General features: G+C 44.7%; 1 protein-coding gene across 4 annotated transcripts in view; it reads right to left on the bottom strand.

The window, feature by feature from the left end:
* The window catches only part of URB2 (URB2 ribosome biogenesis homolog), a 132,148-nt gene that overhangs the window by 20,039 nt on the left and 92,919 nt on the right, over positions 1-19,190 (bottom strand). For all 4 annotated transcript variants that reach the window (XM_033938058.1, XM_033938057.1, XM_033938060.1 and 1 more), the window contains exon 8: positions 2,767-2,857. In XM_033938058.1, the coding sequence (XP_033793949.1) occupies positions 2,767-2,857 (91 nt within the window). The remainder of the gene's footprint in view (positions 1-2,766; positions 2,858-19,190) is intronic.

Here is a 19,190-nt window from a genome sequence, read left to right as displayed (position 1 = left end):
GCTGACATCATTCGTCCCGATGTGGATCATTACTGCGGTCTCTTCCGTCTCCGCTCCTTCCAGGACCTTCCCAATTTTGTCCACGATGTCCTTGGTTCTCGCTCCTGGGAGGCAGGTCACCAGTCGATCCTCTCTTCCTCCTGCTATGTGGCTGTCCACATGCCTCAATATCGAGTCTCCCACCAGGATCGCTGACTTTCCCTTCTTCAATTTTCTTATCGGTCTCAGGTCAATGTCCTCGGTGTGCTTAGCTCTCTCTTCTTCTGGGCATCGACTAGCCAATTCTTCCCCCTCGTGTGGTATTCTTCTGTGGGTGTCTTCTTTGAGGTCATCTGCTTCTTGCTCCCCCTTCCAAGTTGGTGTTGCATCATCTCTCATCTGGAGTTCGTTCTCTTCCACCCTCCTCCTGTATGCTTCCTCAATGAATTCCTCGAGTTCCCTGACTTCCTTCTCGATGTGTTTCTCACTCTTGAAGTCTTCAAATGCCCTGGTAGGGTCCTCCGTGGTGTAAAGTCCTTCTAGCTCCTGTATCTTGTCCTCAAGTCGCTTGACTTCTTTCTTCAAGCTTTTCAGCTCCTGACACCGACTGCATACGTATGACTGTCTCCCCGAGGGGAGGTAGTCATACATATGACAGTCCGCGCAGAACACTGGAAAGCTCATCTTCTGGTTACCTTCTGCTTCCATCGGGGTTACTACTTTAAAAAAAACACAGATAAGTTTACGTGTTCCTTCGGTGCCTGCTTCCTTCTGCACCTGCTTCTTGCTTTACTGCCTTCTGCCTTTGTATGGACTGCCTACGCTCTACCTTTCCTTACTTTTGTTTGTGTGATTGTTCTTTCTGTGCCTGGTGCCTTTGCACAACCTTGCCTAACTTTTGCTTGTGTGTGGTTGTTCCTTCTGTATCTGCTTCTTGCCTTGCTGCTTTCTTGTGTGTGTTGTCTTTTCTCTTCCTTACCTTACTGCTGCTTGTGTGTTCGTCTCTTCTGCGCTGCTTGCCACTAACTCACCTTTCAGTCCTTCCCTGTGCTCTTGGGTGTAGTGACTTGGCCCTTCTTGAGGCCCTTCGCAAAGGCGCTCTCGCTAAGGCGAGCGCCTTTGCCGCTCGCCTTCGCCGCGCGCCTAACGGCTGTGCGTCGTTGGCTCCGCCCCCTTTTATGGGGGGTTCGGGTGCTGACTCCTCTGACGCGGTGGGGGTGGGCGGAGCTAACTCTCGCCCAGCCCCTAGCCTCCTGCTCTCCTCTGTCTCCCTCCTCTGCTCGTTTTTGCTTCTAAAACTGCTTTTCTCCCTTGCTGCTTCTACTCCTCTTGCCTGATGCTGTGCACCACGTTCGTCGTTGGCTCCGCCCCCTTTTATGGGGGGTTCGGGTGCTGACTCCTCTGACGCGGTGGGGGTGGGCGGAGCTAACTCTCGCCCAGCCCCTCGCCTCCTGCTCTCCTCTGTCTCCCTCCTCTGCTCGTTTTTGCTTCTAAAACTGCTTTTCTCCCTTGCTGCTTCTACTCCTCTTGCCTGATGCTGTGCACCACGTTCGTCGTTGGCTCCGCCCCCTTTTATGGGGGGTTCGGGTGCTGACTCCTCTGACGCGGTGGGGGTGGGCGGAGCTAACTCTCGCCCAGCCCCTAGCCTCCTGCTCTCCTCTGTCTCCCTCCTCTGCTCGTTTTTGCTTCTAAAACTGCTTTTCTCCCTTGCTGTTTCTACTCCTCTTGCCTGATGCTGTGCACCACGTTCGTCGTTGGCTCCGCCCCCTTTTATGGGGGGTTCGGGTGCTGACTCCTCTGACGCGGTGGGGGTGGGCGGAGCTAACTCTCGCCCAGCCCCTAGCCTCCTGCTCTCCTCTGTCTCCCTCCTCTGCTCGTTTTTGCTTCTAAAACTGCTTTTCTCCCTTGCTGCTTCTACTCCTCTTGCCTGATGCTGTGCACCACGTTCGTCGTTGGCTCCGCCCCCATCCAGTCCAGACGATTTGCTACTGTTCAATTTGCCCCATTATATCTTCCGGTGTTAAAGAGATTTGTTTCAATTTTTTCTGATTCATCAGTATTGAATACCTTTTCTGGCAGCGGTATCTCCTATAGTGGATTAGCTATCTTTCTGTGATCCAAAGAGCTAGTAGAATCTTTGTTAGTCAGAGAAGTATAAGCTGTGAATGGTTAAATCCCTTGAGTATCCTTAATCAGCTGTTGTCAAAACAGCTTTTTCTTTTATTTCCTTAGATTATATTTTTGTCTTTGGTTCTCAAAACATGTTAGGCGAAAGTTTATTGATGATATTTCCTTGTATATATTGATATTTCCTGTAAGCTTTTTCTTATTTCTGTTTCATTCAAAATTGTTAAAAAAAGAAACTGAAAGGAAATTAATGCCACATTAGGCTTTGCTGAAACATTGCTATATCCACGACTTGAGAAGATAATAAGAGAGAAACAACAGCAGCAGCCACACTAAAAATGTCTTACTAGACAACATAGTAAATGCATATACTAACAAAATGTTGGCCTAAAGTGTATTAATGGATTTAATGTGCACTAAATACTAAGATGCCAATCTTATTCCTATGGACCATAGCAGTTGGAATGCACTAAGCATTAGCGCATGCTAAATCCATTAGCATACTTTAGTAAAAAGATCCCTAAATAAATAAAACATTTCAGGCTGTAAAAACATCCTTTTCACACACATCAGGTGGGCAATTTAAAAGCTTATTTCTACAGGTAAAACAAACACACCCATTATCTTACTGCTTATAAATTTGGTTATGCCGGAAATTACCTTTGTCTCCTTTCTGTCGTCCTTCATGCATAACTGAAGCAACCAACCGGTGAAAGCAGTTCAGGAAAGAAGGAACAGCTTTTAGCATTACCTATAAAACAATAAAAATAAGCTTGATGACCTACAGAATACATATAAATTAGTTTAGCTCTACAAAAGAGAATGTATTCATGGAATGTAGATAGTCATGAATAGTATTAATGATTCTTACAGGAAGCAAGAACACAAAGGGGATTTCACCAGGCGGCAGGTGAAAAAAGTATACATTTGGCACAAGAAGGCACGCAATACCTTATTTATGTAGAAAACACTCAGATGAGTTTTAAAACTTTCTGCACGTATATAGTTTTGCAATGCAATTGCAAACACCATCTCTAGCCAATAAGACGTGACTGGTTGCAGATATAAAAAAACAAAACAAAAAACAAGCAACCCACTGGCTTCTTTGCAAGCTGTGATATATATCTTAGTTGAGTAAAAGGAACATTATCCAAGAACTAGAAAAAAAACCCTGGATTTTCTCATTTAAATATTTCATATTTATTGTGGTACCTTCTCTACTACCTACTATTTGTCACTGCTGCTAATGAGGGAAGTACAAGTTATTGTTATGCTAATAACCCAAATGACACAGGAGGGCCTTGAAACAGCTACCTTCTCCCTTGACCCTTAGATAGTGCAGCAAGCAAGTTAGCAAGCAGGGGCCTCAAAGAAGGCCCCATAAAAATTGTGACTGCCTTTCTTTCAAATAGGCAACTACCACCAGCATTAAAAAAAGGCAGTGTACATCCTTTGCTAAAGAAGAACAACCTTAACCAGGACAAACTTACAGAACAGTCTGTGTTCAACTCAGTGATTGGCTAGAACAGTGTTTCTCAACCTTTTCAAGCCAAGTACCCCCTAAGCCTAACAAATACTAACCAAGTACCCCATCCAAACTCCGCCCCAAACCCGCCCCAGACTCCACCCCCATAGTAATAATACTAATTGTAATGAAATTTATTCCATCCATTTTTCATATACACACAATATAATCTTATTAATACATAATGGTAACCACAAAATTAAAAAAAACACAAAGCACACTGTACGCAGAAAAATGTTAATTATCATTTATATTTGGGTTTTTATCAAAGATGTCAAGGCAGATGACTTAAAAATATGCAATATCACCTCAGTAACAACTATAGAAAAATAGACAAATATAGTGCAAAATATAGACAGCAGATATAAATTCTCAAAACTGATACATTTTGATCACTAAATTGAAAATAAAATCATTTTTCCTACCTTTGTTGTCTGGTGATTTCATGAGTCTCTAGTTGCACTTCCTTCAATTAGAGAACTCGCTTGAAAAATTTAAAGCCAAACTTAAAACTTTCTTTTTTAAAGATGCCTTTATTCTTTAGTATTAGCTTCAGCCTCTTAATTTCTTGATTCATGTGAAGCTTTGAAACATCTATTACTTCTTTTGAAATGATTCCCCTCCTTATGTCTTTGCCACTCCCCATTTACTGTTTTTTTATTAATTTTACTTTGATGTATTTTAAATAACCTTTCCCTCCCCTACTTTCCTTCCGTCTCATGTATGTTAATTCAAATTTGTCTAGTATATTTTTTTTATATTTGATAAAATATTGCTTTTATTTACCTATTTTAATTGTCCCTTACAATCTTTTTATATTGTACACTGTCTAGACATTTGTTTTGATAGACTTTATATCAAAAATAAAGAAACTTGAAACTTCTGACTGTGCATCCAATATTTCTTTCTTTCTGCACTCAGGCCCAACAATTGTCCTTTTCTATTCCTTCCTTCCTATGTCCCAAGTTAGTGCCCTCTTCCTCTCTCCCTCCCATGTCCTGAGTTCCTATGTTCCTCCTTCCTAAGTCCCCCTCACTGCCTTCCAGCCTTTGTCCTACTCCCTTTCTCCCTCCTCCGAAGCTGTGCCGAAGCCTGCCTGCCTGCCTCCTAAGCCGACCCGCCGCTGAGTCCTCTTTCCCCCACAACTCCGGGAAGGGCCAGGCGCATGAACCATCAAGAAGCCGGACTCTGCATACAATGCAATACTACAGAAACAGTGATGCATGTCCCCTAATATTGTACAAAATATAAAGACAGATGTATAGCTGAGAAAAAAGAAATAACAAACCACTTTACAAATTAACAAATAAAAATAAAACAAAAAATGGAAAATAAGATAATACAATTTTATTGGACTAATACATTTTTCAAATTAGCTTTCAGAGGTCAAAACCTCTTTCCTCAGGTCAGTAAAGTATACTGCTGTTACAGTATCCTGTCCTGACCTGAACAAGGGGGATTTGGTCTCTGAAAAACAAAAATGCATTAAAATTAGTCCAATAAAAAGGATCACCTTATTTCCATTTTCTATTTATAAATGTTTATTAACACAGCTACAATGGTACTTGATCCTAAAGCAAAAAAATAATAAATAAATAAAAATTTCTACCTTTTATTGTTTGATTTCTGCGTTCCTCATCTTCTGGTCATTCTCTTCCTTCCATCCACTGTCTGCCCCTCTCTGCCTCTTCTGTATGGCATCTGCTCTTTTTCTATGCCCCTCTCAGAAACTGTCTGCCTCCCCCTCCTATCTCTCCTCTCCACTGGTCTGGAATCCACCTTCTTCCCTCCGCTCCCCCCATGATCTGGCATCTCTATCTCCTTCCCTCTCCCCCGTGGTTTTTAGCATCTCTCTTTTCTCATTTCCTCCCTTCAAATCTGGTATTTCTCTCCTCTCTCTTCCCTTTCCTTTTCTTCCCTGGTCTTTCTTCTCAATTTATTTTACTTTCTGCCTCGTCTAGATTAAATTCTCTCTTACTATCCAGTCCTCAATTTCCATCTTTTCCCTCTCTACCTATAGCTTGCTATCCCTTTCCTTCACCCCTCCAGTATCTCACTAATTCTATCCTCTTCTCCATCCAGCATGTGTCCTTTTCTCTTTATTCTTTCCTTCTATCCAATATGTGCCCTCTTTCTCCACTTCCATTCAGCATCTGCTCCTCTCTCCCTTCCCCACTGACATCCAATAATAATAGTAATAATTTATTTATAACCTTAACAGTTCAAAGCGGTTTACAACAAAGAGAATCTGCCAGACGCAGATGAAATACAAATGGAATTATATAACTTGCATGGTTGGGTTTCTTTAGCCAAAATTTTCATACTCTTCACTCTCTTCCTTTACTCCACTTCCACCATCTGCCCCCTCTCTCTCCTTCCACCTCAATTCCATCAAGTATTCTGCCCCCTCTCTCCCTCCACCCCAATTCCATCGAGTATCCTCCCCTCTCTCTCTATCCACCCCAATTCTATTGAGTATCCTGCCCCCTCTCTCTCGCCACACCAATTCCATCGAGTATCCTGCCCCCTCTCCCTCCACCCTAATTCCATTGAGTGCCTGTTGCTTTCCCACACTCTCCTGACTATTTTTCCCCTTTCTAAATCACAGTTTTCTTTTTCATAAGTTGCAGGCGGCTACCTGGCCCAAAGCTTCCCCTGTGACACAACTTCCTGATTCTGCTTGGGCGGATCGCCTCAGAAGGAAAGCTTTGGGCTGGGCAGCTGCCTGAACTTATGAAAACGGCTGCTGTGCTGGGGCCCTGCTGAAAAAGAAAACTGTGATTTGGAAAGGCAACCGGGAAGGTGAGGGGAAGGGGGAGATAGGCCAATAAGGGGAGCATATGCCCAGACCGTGGGACCCTGGAGCTCTGGGGCCCAAGGCAATTGTCCTGTTTGCCCTCCCTAACGCAGTCCCTGGCCTTCAGTCTCACCACAGTGGCTGGACTAGACCCAACAGGAATGAGGTCCCTTCTTGTGACTCAGGGCTCCTCAAACCTTCACCAACAATTGACAATTAAAACTAGAAAAAGAAAGCACAGAGGCAGAATTTTTTTTTCCAATGGGGTTTTTTATTAGGCAAAATAGTAAAAACAAAGTGTTTGTACTTTGAGGTTTGTGATCATAAGAACATAAGCAATGCCTCTGCTTGGTCAGACCGGAGGTCCATCGTGCCCTGCAGTCTGCTCACGCGGTGGCCCAACAGGTCCAGGACCTGTGCAGTAATCCTCTATCTCAGTGGTTCCCAACCCTGTCCTGGGGGACCACCAGGCCAGTCGGGTTTTCAGGATAGCCCTAATGAATATGCATGAGAGCGATCTGCATATAATGGAGGTGCCAGGCATGCAAACCTGCTCCATGCATATTCATTAGGGTGATCCTGAAAACCCGACTGGCCTGGTGGTCCCCCAGGACAGGGTTGGGAACCACTGCTCTATCTATACCCCTCTATCCCCTTTTCCACAGGAAATTGTCCAATCCTTTCTTGAACCCCAGTACCGTACTCTGCCCTATTATGCTCTCTGGAAGCGCATTCCAGGTGTCCACCACACGTTGGGTAAAGAAGAACTTCCTAGATTCATTTTGAATCTGTCCCCTTTCAACTTTTCTGAATGCCCTTTTGTTCTTTTATTATTCGAAAGTTTGAAGAATCTGTCCCTCTCTATTTTCTCTATGCCCTTCATGATCTTGTAAGTCTCTATCATATTCCCTCTAAGTCTCCTCTTCTGCAGGGTAAAGAGACCCGGTTTCTCCAATCTCTCAGCGTATGAAAGGTTTTCCATCCCCTTTATCAGACGCGTCACTCTCCTCTGAACCCTCTTGAGTAACGCCATGTCCTTCTTAAGATACGGCGACCAATATTGGACACAGTACTCCAGATGCGGACGCACCATCGCCCAATACAATGGCAGGATAACTTCATTCGTTCTGGTTGTAATACCCTTCTTGATTATGCCTAGCATTCTGTTTGCCTTCTTAGCGGCCGCTGCGCACTGTGCCGTTGGCTTCATTGTCATGTCCACCATTACCCCCAAGTCCCTTTCTTGGGTACTCTCATTTAATAACATCCCTCCCATCGTATAGTTGTACCTCGGGTTTCTGTTTCCCACATGTAATACTTTACATTTCTCAATGTTGAACTTCATCTGCCATCTCGTCGCCCATTCCCCTAGTTTGTTCAAGTCCCTTTGCAATTCTTCGCAGTCCTCTTTAGTCAGAGCTCCATTAAATAGTTTGGTGTCGTCTGCAAATTTTATTATCTCACACTTCATCCCTGTTTCTAGATCATTTATGAATATATTAAATAGCAGTGGCCCGAGCACCGAGCCCACTCGTGACCCTCCTCCAGTCCGAGTAGTGGCCCTTCACTCCTACCCTATGTTTCCTACCTGCCAACCAGTTTCTGATCCATCTATGTACGTCTCCTTCTACCCCATGGTTCTTCAGTTTCCGGAGTAGGCGTTCATGGGGCACCTTGTCAAAGGCTTTTTGGAAATCTAGATATATGATGTCTATGGGGTCTCCTTTGTCCATCCGTTTGTTAATTCCTTCGAAGAAGTGCAATAAGTTCGTTAGGCACGATCTCCTCTTGCGGAAACCATGTTGGCTGGTTATCAGAAGTTCGTTTCTTTCAAAATGTTCATCAATGTTTTCTTTTATCAGTGCTTCCGCCATTTTCCCCGGAACCGAGGTCACCTCTTGATCCCTTTTTAAAGATGGGCGTAACGTTGGCTATCTTCCAGTCCTCCAGTATCACGCCTGTTTTTAGGGATAGATTGCAAATTTGCTGCAGTAGTTCCGCTATCTCCTCCTTTAATTCCTTCAGAACCCTTGGATGGATTCCAACCGTACCCAGGGATTTGTCAGTTTTTAGTTTTTCTATCTGCCTGCGTACATCTTCAAGGCTCACTTCCATGGATGTTAATTTTTCTGCTTGATTTCCATTGAAGAATTGCTCAGGTTCTGGTATGTTGGATGTGTCTTCGTTTGTAAATACAGACGAAAAGAACATGTTAAGTCTTTCTGCCACTTCTTTCTCCTCCTTCACCACTCCCTTCCTGTCTCCGTCGTACAGCAGTCCCACCTCCTCCCTAGCCGGTTGCTTCCCTTTAACATATCTAAAAAACGGTTTGAAATTTCGTGCTTCCCGGCTAGCCTCTCTTCATACTCTCTTTTGGCTTTTCGAACCACTTGGTGACATTCTTTTTGATACTTCCTGTGCTCTTTCCAGTTCCCCTCAGTTTTGTCCTTTTTCCATTTCCTGAATTAAATTTTCTTATTGCCTATCGCTTCCTTCACTATTTTAGTTATCCACGCCGGGTCTTTTGTTCAACTCTTTTTGCACCCCTTTCTGAATCTGGGGATATACAGATTTTGCGCCTCGCTCACTGTGTTCTTGAGAAAAGACCAGGCATGTTCTACTGTTCCTTAGTTTCTTCCTTACCATTTCTCTCAGTGCTTCATAGTTTCCTTTCCTGAAGTTGAAAGTTGTCGCTATGGTTCTCTTTCCTTTCGGTATTCCTACCTCAACCTTGAACTTGATCATGTTATGATCGCTGTTTCCCAACTACCTCTACTTCTTTTGCTGGTCCCCTTAACCCATTTAGGATTAGATCCAGAGTGGCATTTCCTCTCGTTGGTTCTCTATCAAGCTGCTCCATGAAACAATCTTGTATAGCCTCCAGGAATTCTGTCTCCCTAGCGCATTTTGAGCTTCCAAGACTCCAGTCTATCCCGGGGTAATTGAAGTCTCCCATAATAACCGTGTTACCGCTTTTGCATTCTTGCTTCATCTTGACTTCCATTTCTTCATCGATATCTCCGGTTTGCCCGGGTGGACGATAGTATAGGCCCTTTCCTTCCCAGTATTTTAACCCATAGCGATTCCAGCTTGTTGGTCATCTCTGCTGTGTCCATTTTTGTCGATTGTATGCTTTCTTTTATGTATAGGGCTATTCCACCTCCTTTCTGTCCTGACCTGTCCTGGCGATGGAGCTTGTACCCCGGCAGTGCTGTATCCCATTTGTTTTCTTCATTCCACCACGTTTCAGAGACTCCAATGATGTCTATGTCCTCTGTATTGGCCATGGCTTCTAATTCCCCCATTTTTTTTCTTAGGCTCCTTGCATTAGTATATATGCAATTTAGATCCTGGTATTTTCTTGTCTTTCTTTCCTTTCCCAGTGCTTCGGTCTTTAGTTTCTTCTATTTTGTTTCAATCCTTCTAACCTCCTCTTCTGGGTTAGTCGATTCCTGTAATTTGTCTATTGTTTCTTCCCAGCCTTTTTTCCCTTCGGTATCTTCACAGGATACCTTCTTCCGAATCGTTGACGCTTGGTCGACTGTCGGCTTTCCCCTTCTTCTTAGTTTAAAGTCTGTTCTATTCCTCTCCTGACGTTGTTTGCTAGAAGTCTTGTTCCCGCCGCGCTCAGATGCAGTCCATCTCTCCTGTAGAGCTTGCTCTTGCCCCAGAACATTGTCCAGTTCCTCACGAAGTGGAACCCTTCTTCCTCACACCATCTCCTCATCCACGCATTTATTAATTGTAGTTCCTCCTGCCTTTTCACATCTGCCCTCGGTACTGGTAGGATCTCTGAGAATGCTATCTTCTGGGTCCTCATCTTCAGCTTCTTTCCCAGAATCTTGAACTGTTCTATCAGCATGCTTCTTCTGTAGTCTCTCCTGCCGACATCATTCGTCCCGATGTGGATCATTACTGTGGTCTCTTCCGTCTCCGCTCCTTCCAGGATCTTTCCAATTTTGTCCACGATATCCTTGGTTCTCGCTCCTGGGAGGCAGGTCACCAGTCGATCCTCTCTCCCTCCTGCTATGTGGCTGTCCACATGCTTCAGGATCGAGTCTCCCACTAGGATCGCTGACTTTCCCTTCTTTAGGTTTTGCTTCAGTCTCAGGTCAATGTCCTTGGTGTGCTTCGCTGGGTGTAGTGACTTGGACCTTCTTGAGGCCCTTTGCAAAGGCGCTCTCGCTAAGGCGAGCGCCTTTGCTGCTCGCCGAAATGCCACATGCCGTTGGCTTCTCCCCTTTTAAGGGGGAGCTTCGAGTCTGCTTTGGGTGATGTCAGGGAGTGGGCGGAGCTACCTCTTGCCTCAGCTCCTCACCCTCTGCCTTCTCTCTGCTCCCTCGTGCCTTCTTCGGTGGATTTTCTCCTCTCTCCCTCCTCTGCCCGACTTCACCTGCCTGCCCCAAACTCAGGCAAGTTGGATCTTCAGAAGCTGTGCAGCGTTGGCTCCTCTCCTTTTAAGGGGGAGCTTCGAGTCTGCTTCGGGTGATGTCAGGGAGTGGGCAGAGCTACCTCTCGCCTCAGCCCCCCACCCTCTTATCATAAAAGTATCAGAGCCCCTCGTTAATCATTTACAAAGAGCTGGCTTTTATAATGTTCTTATGAGTCACATCTGCTTAATTAACATAATCATGTTTCTAGTCTTGCTAATTGTGTGGCTTTCCTCTCCAGCCATGTGTTAACTCTAATGTTCTTATGAGTCACATCTGCTTAATTAACATAATCGTGTTTCTAGTCTTGCTAATTGTGTGGCTTTCCTCTCAAGCCATGTGTTAACTCTAGCTTAGAGAATGACACAGGGACTGTTTACCCCGGGTCACTGCAGTAAATCCGCAGGAATGGAGACATTTGCAACTGGTTTACTGCAGGAATGGGGACAAGACCTTTCACTGTCCCGCGGGAATGGGGACAAGACCTTTTACCACCCCATGGGAGCGGTGAAAAGTCTTACTCCTGTGGTAAAAAAAAATTGTGCCAGTGTCAGACTCGGCATCTTCTCCCCAGCTCCTCTTGCACCTATTTTACCTTCAGGAGCCAGCCAAGCCACGATGAAGACAGAAGGAACCTAAAACCAAAGCCCAAGACCAATGTGATTTGAAGAATAAAATTACCAGACAACAAAAAGAAAAATAATAAATTTATTTTATATTTTGTGATTAGAATATTTCAGATTTGAAATATGTATCCTGCTAGAGCTGGTATTAGACATAACTAGGGACCGCAAAGTCCAGGCTGTGCTTCTTTAGCTTCTAGCTGGCTTAGGGCTCTCTCTCTGACCAGGGGGCAGTTGCCCTAGTTGTACTTTCCTAACATTATTCTTGCCATGTGTGACTAAAGTATTCTGTTAGCTTGATTTTTCTATGTAGCATTCTGTAGTAATTTGGTTTATTCAGTTTTCACAATAGTGAAGGGGATATTTGTGAAAGGGAGGGGAGATGGGTTTTGTTTAACCTTGCTCTGTTTTATTTGTTTATAAAATGACAATTGTCAGAGGAGAAGCTTCCGCCCACACACATGCTACTGCAGGGCGGCACAGGCAGGCTTCGCTGGCATCAGTTTCTTTTCTAAAGCGCCGCAAAGGTAAGGGGGAGGGAGATAGATTTGGACGGAGGTAGGGAAGGGGCCGCGCACGTGATCGGTGACCGTGCGCCTTCCCTCCGTTAAGTTTCTTTATGTCGCAAAGGTAAGGCGGAGGAAGGGAAATTCTTGGACCGCTGAAGGGCGGTGAGGTGGCGAGAGTGAAGGGTAGATGCTGCGGGACGGGACAGTGAAGGGGACGGCGGTGAAGGGGACGGTGGTCCAGTGACGGGGACAGATTTTTTTCCCCGTGTCATTCTCTACTCTAGCTCTTATCCTCATTTTTAAACTATCCTTTATTCTTCTCTACAGCAAGCTAAGCAAATGCAAGCATCTTATTTCTTTATATATTGTAGAAATTCAGCTTTCCTATTCTTTTGTCTGTTCAAAGAACTTTTCCATTTTAGCTGCAACTAAACTAGGTGCATTCGTTGTTTTTCTTTCTTTCCATCACCTATCTTTCACCTACAAAAAGGTCATCAGACAAGACTATTTTTCTGTTTCTGCTATGTACTTTTCCTGCTGACTACATTTGCTACTCTAACATAGTAACATAGTAGATGACGGCAGATAAAGACCCGAATGGTCCATCCAGTCTGCCCAACCTGATTCAATTTAATTTTTTTTTTTTTTTTTCTTCTTAGCTATTTCTGGGCAAGAATCCAAAGCTTTAACCTGTACTGTGCTTGGGTTCCAACTGCCGAAATCTCTGTTAAGACTTACTCTAGCCCATCTACACCCTCCCAGCCATTGAAGCCCTCCCCAGCCCATCCTCCACCAAACGGCCATATATAGACACAGACCGTGCAAGTCTGCCCAGTACTGGCCTTAGTTCAATATTTAATCTTATTTTCTGATTCTAGATCTTTTGTGTTCATCCCACGCTTCTTTGAACTCAGTCACAGTTTTACTCTCCACTACCTCTCTCGGGAGCGCATTTCAGGCATCCACCACCCTCTCCGTAAAGTAGAATTTCCTAACATTGTCTTTGAATCTACCACCCCTCAACCTCAAATTATATCCTCTGGTTTTACCATTTTCCTTTCTCTGAAAAATATTTTGTTCTACGTTAATACCCTTCAAGTATTTGAACGTCTGAATCATATCTCCCCTGTCTCTCCTTTCCTCTAGGGTATACATATTCAGGGCTTCCAGTCTCTCCTCATACGTCTTCTGGCGCAAGCCTCCTATCATTTTCGTCGCCCTCCTCTGGACCGCCTCAAGTCTTCTTACATCCTTCGCCAGATATGGTCTCCAAAATTGAACACAATACTCCAAGTGGTGCCTTACCAATGACCTGTACAGGGGCATCAACACCTTCTACTGACTACGCCTCTCTTTATACAGCCCAGCATCCTTCTTGCAGCAGCCACTGCCTTGTCACACTGTTTTTTCACCTTTAGATCTTTGGACACTATCACCCCAAGGTCCCTCTCCCCGTCCGTGCATATCAGCTTCTCTCCTCCCAGCATATACGGTTCCTTCCTATTATTAATCCCCAAATGCATTACTCTGCATTTCTTTGCATTGAATTTTAGTTGCCAGGCATTAGACCATTCCTCTAACTTTTGCAGATCCTTTTTCATATTTTTCACTCCCTCTTCGGTGTCTACTCTGTTACAAATCTTGGTATCATCTGCAAAAAGGCACACTTTTCCTTCTATCCCTTCAGCAATTTCACTCACAAACGTATTGAACAGGATTGGCCCCAGCACGGATCCCTGAGGGGATCTTGTTTTTCACCAGTCCACATTATCTCAACTACCACCCTAGAATTTTCCCATCATCACAAATTCACCCTAATTCAAATATCAAATCCTGCTTCACAGGTGTGTGTTACACTCAAAACATGTTGCGCCATTGCTTCTCCCGCTTTTGTTATCTCTATACCCTTAATTTACAGACATCTGTATGCATATCTCACTAGAAACCTGGCATCTCAAGTAGAGAATGACACGGTGGTGGTTACCTGCGGCTAGCCACGTTTAGCCGCGGGTAACCCGCCGAAATGGGGAAGAAAAAATAGCGGCCTCTGCGGGGACGGGGACAAGGCCATTCACCGCCCTGTGGAGCGGTGAATGGACTTGTCTCCGCAGTGAGGCAACCAAAGATTGCGCGGTCCCCACCCGGCCATCTCCCTCCCTCCACCTCACCTTTGATGAAGAGCACTGTTCCCTCAACCGCCGGTTCAATTTCTGCCGGTCCGCGCGAAAAAAAAAAAAAAGCCTCTCCTTTTCCCCTGCTCTCAGTTGCTAAAGCCAACTAAAGACATGGGAAGGAGGCACTAGGGGCAATAAAGACAGGAAGGGGTACTAAGGACATGGGAAGGAGGCACTAAAGACAGGAAGGGGCACTAAGGACATTGGAAGGAGGCACTGGGGCACTAAAGACATGGGAAGGAGGCACTGGGGCACTAAAGACATGGGAAGGAGGCACTGGGGCACTAAAGACATGGGAAGGAGGCACTGGGGCACTAAAGACAGGAAGGGGCACTAAGGATATAGGAAGGATGCACCGGGGGCACTAAAGACATGGGAAGGAGGCACCGGGGGCACTAAGAACATAGGAAGGAAAGAGGCAGGGAATAGAAAGGGACAATTCTTGGGCCTGAGTGCAGAAAGAAAGAAAGGATACACAGACAGAAGGAAACGCAACCAGAGACTCATGAAATCAATCACCAGACAGCAAAGGTAGGAAAAATGATTTTATTTTCAATTTAGTGATCAAAATGTGTCAGTTTTGAGAATTTATATCTGCTGTCTATATTTGGCACTATATTTGTCTATTTTTCTATAGTTACTGAGGTGACTGAGCTTGCGGAGATGGGGCGGAAACAGGGTTTTAAAATTTTAGTCCTAGTAGTTTGCCGGTCCACAAAATAATTATTTTATTTCTGACGGTCCATGGGTGTAAAAAGGTTGAAAAACACTGATGTAGAGTATGCCGGCTTTCTTTTTCGCCCAGGCGCACGCGTGGCTGCTCGAGTTGTTCAATCTTCTCCTCTCTTGCAACTTCCTGTTACCAGTTGCGTCAGAGGAGAACATTGAACAAATGAGCAGCCGCACGTGCGGCTGGGCGAAAAAGAAAGCTGGCATACTCTACATTTAAGGTGAGGTGGAGGGAGGGAGATGGCGGAACGCTGCAATCGGTCGGGTGTCTGCTGTTTTTGTATCACTGCCTGCCTGCACTCACGTTCCAGATCCTCCTGCATTTTTAGTGTGCACAATTGACCTGATTCGAGCTATAGGTGAACATGGGGGGGACACGTCATTGCAAGGGAGAACAAGTCAATTGATTTATTTTATGTTCTGTTTTTACTACAGGGCAGAGGCACTGAAACAGATTCTCAGTGCAGTAGTAGTAGTAGTGGCAGGACTCTCTTCTGTCTTCATGGTGTTTCGCAGTACTGAGGCTTATATGGATGTTGCGGGGACGGTGACGGGGCGGTGAATGGGATGGCAGTGGTGGTGAAAGGGGTGGTGGTGACATGAAGGGAACAGCAGTGATGGGGCGGTGCAGCGGATGGTGGGCCGGGGACGGTGCAGTAATGGGGACAGATTTTTTCCCCGTGTCATTCTCTAATCTCAAGGCCTCCGTTTTCATGAACTCTAGCTATGTTATTCTCCGTCATCATACTCACAATGACCAGAAATCCTTGACACTACCCAGGTCCAACAGCACCTCTCCCTATCCCTTCTCCTCACCTCTCCCCATCACTCAGGTTCAGGAGCAACTCTTCTTCTCACTCCTCCACTCCCAGCCCTGCAGCATTTCGCCCTCTCTCTTCTCCCACCCCATCCAGCAGCACCTCTCCCTCTCACCTCTGCCTACCACCCAGGTCCAGCAGCACCCTTCCACTGTAACTAGCAACAGCAGGACATCTCCCTTACTCCACCCGACTAGCAAAAGCACATCTCCTTTCCCCCACCTAACTAGCAGCAGCAGCACATCTTCCTTCCCCCACCTGACTATTAGCAGTACCACCGCATCTCCTTTCCCCACCTGACTAGCAACAGCACCACCACATCTCCCTTCCCCACCCAACTTTTTTGACTGCTTTCACACATTGAACTGAAAATGTCAATATATTGGTCACAAATACTCCAAGATAATTTTCTTGATGGTAACTAATGCGACACTCATAGGATTATTTTTTCCCTATGTGAATCACTTTGCACTTATTCACATTAATTTAATCTGTCATTTAGATGCCCTGTTCATCAATCTCACAAGGTTTTCCTGCAACCTTCTTCCAGACTTTTAAATCATAAGCAGCATGTAATAACTTGTTATCTAAATATCTGATCACTTTACTTATTCCCTTCCCTAGATTATATACAAGTATTTTATTAAGAACTGATCACAGCATAGATCCCTGGAGAACACTACTGATTACAGTAAAACCTTGGATTGCAAGTAATTTGGTTTGCAAGCGTTTTGCAAGACAAGCAAAACATTTTATTAAATGTTAACTTGATATACAAGCAATGTCTTGCAATACAAGTACAAACAGTATACACACATCACAACTGAGCTGATGGTTCTTCTCTCTCTGACACTGCAGGAGTGTACTGACTGTTCTAAACGAGCGAGGTCTTGCAATACGAGTACATATGGTATTTTTTATTAAAATTTTTGGGTTGTGGAACGAATGGTCTGAGTTTCCATTATTTATTATGGGGAATTTCGCTTTGATATATGAGTGCTTTGGATTACAAGCATGCTTCTGCAACAATCTATGCTTGCAAACCAAGGTTTTACTGTATATTTCTCTCTTGTTTCTGGAAAATGAACAAAATTGTTTGCTTGACAACAAAGTCACTTTGCAAAAATCACAAAAAAATGCCTCAATTTAGCACAAGATTGAAACTTGTAAACAAATAAACACTACCATCAAAACTTTAGCAAGAAAAATTTATGCTTGAAGGTTTCATGTTTGTACTAATTTAGGGCTCCTTTTCCGAAGGTGCGCTAGGGCCTTAACGCATGGAATAGCGAGCGCTAAATTGTAGCATGTGCTAGCTGCTACCACCTCCTTTTGAGCAGGCGGTAGATTTCCGACTAACGCGCGCTAATCCGGTGCGTGCACTAAAACCGCTAGCGCACCTTCGTAAAAGGAGCCCTTAACATTTTTGTGTGTATAACTCCTCCATCAATAAAATCATATTTTTCTTTGCAAAAGTATGACTTACTAGGGAACCTGCATTTCACCATACATTGATCAAATTTTTTAAAGCCAGTATTCTTACTCTTTTTTCTCTTTTTATTCTTTGTATTACTCTTAGATAATTTTAACATTTTTGAAAATGCTTTCTTAAAATTGTAGTAATATATACAATTAAAAGAAATAAAACAAAAGGAATAAAGGTAATACCTTTTTTTATTGGACTAACTTACCCCCCCTTTTACTAAACTACGATAGCGGTTATTAGCACAGGGAGCTGTGCTGAATGTTCTGCGCTGCTCCCAATCCTCATAGGAACTCTAAGAGCGTCGGGAGCAACACGGAGCATTCTGCATGGCTCCCTGCGCTAATAACTGCTATCATGGTTTAGTAAAAAGTGGGGTTACTGCATTGTTAATTATCTTTTGAAGGTGACCCTACAAGAGGGGGGTGGTGGCTGGGTGAGGTGTAAGACAGAGACATGGGGCAGGTAACAAGGAGACAAAGGTCCACTTTTATCAAGCTGAATTATGGTATTTTTATCGAAGGCTGCTATGTTAAAAGCTCTGATGCTCATAGAATTCCTATGAGCGTTGGAGCTTTTACCATAGCGACCCGTGATAAAAAAAAAAACCTATGCCTGGAATAAATTACCTGAGTTTGTCTGCCAAGCCCCTTCCCTTCCCTTGTTTAAAAGCAGATTGAAAATCCACCTTTTTGATATAACCTTCAATCCTTAACCCTACTCCTCTGCCCACCAACCCAGCCAGCTGATTAACCATTCCCCTTAACTGTATCCATAAAGCAATGTTACTTACCGTAACAGTTGTTATCCAGGGACATCAGGCAGCTATTCTCACTAGTGGGTGATGTCATCCGACAGAGCCCCGATACGGACATCTTGCAAGCATGTCTTGCTTGAAGAAACTCAGAAGTTTCGAGATGCCCGCACCGCGCATGCGCCAGTGCCTTCCCGCCCGATGGTCCAGGCGTGTCTCCTCAGTTCAGGTAGCTAGCAGAGAAGCCAACCCAGGGGAAGTGGGTGGGACGTGAGAATAGCTGCCTGCTGTCCCTGGATAACAACTGTTACGGTAAGTAACATTGCTTTATCCCAGGACAAGCAGGCAGGTATTCTCACTAGTGGGTGACCTCCAACCTAACCTCAATGGGATGGTGGAAGAGTTGGCAACTTAGGAGAACAAATTTTGTAATACAGTTTGGCCAAACTGCCCATCCCGTCTGGAGAAAGTATCCAGACAATAATGAGAGGTGAACATATGAACCGAGGACCAAGTGGCAGCCCTACAAATCTCCTCAATCGGTGTCGATCTGAGGAAGGCTACAGAGGCTGCCATTGCTCTGACCCTATGTGCTGTGACCTTACAGGGAAGGGGTAATCCAGCCTGGGCATAGCAGAAAGAGATACAAGCCGCCATCCAGTTGGAGATGGTGCGCTTCGATACAGGTCGTTCCAACTTGTTTGGATCAAAGGAGACGAAAAGTTGAGGAGCAGTTCTGTGTGGTTTGGTGCGATCCAAGTAGAAAGCCAAAGCACGTTTACAGTCCAGAGTGTGAAGAGCTGATTCTCCAGGATGAGAATGAGGCTTTGGAAAGAACACTGGAAGCACAATGGATTGGTTGAGGTGAAATTCAGAGACCACTTTAGGCAGGAATTTCAGGTGAGTGCGGAGGACCACCTTGTCATGATGGAATACTGTGAAAGGTGGGTCCGCCACCAAGGCTTGAAGCTCACTGACCCTGCGAGCAGATATGAGGGCCACCAGAAAAACCACTTTCCAAGTGAGAAACTTTAGTGGAGCCTTGCTCAGAGGCTCAAAAGGAGGTTTCATAAGCTGAGAAAGGACAACATTTAGATCCCAAACCACTGGAGGCGGTTTGAGAGGAGGATTGACATGAAAAAGTCCTTTCATAAATCTGGAAACCACAGGATGAGAAGAGAGAGGTTTCCCTTGTAGAGGCTGATGGAAAGCCGTAATAGCACTCAGGTGGACTCGTATAGA

The sequence above is a fragment of the Geotrypetes seraphini genome, chromosome 3 (genome assembly GCF_902459505.1).
Source record: "Geotrypetes seraphini chromosome 3, aGeoSer1.1, whole genome shotgun sequence".
NCBI classification, from domain to species: Eukaryota; Metazoa; Chordata; class Amphibia; order Gymnophiona; family Dermophiidae; genus Geotrypetes; species Geotrypetes seraphini.
The sequence above is the reverse complement of the archived record's forward strand: the minus strand, read 5'-3'. Positions and strand labels throughout refer to the sequence as shown.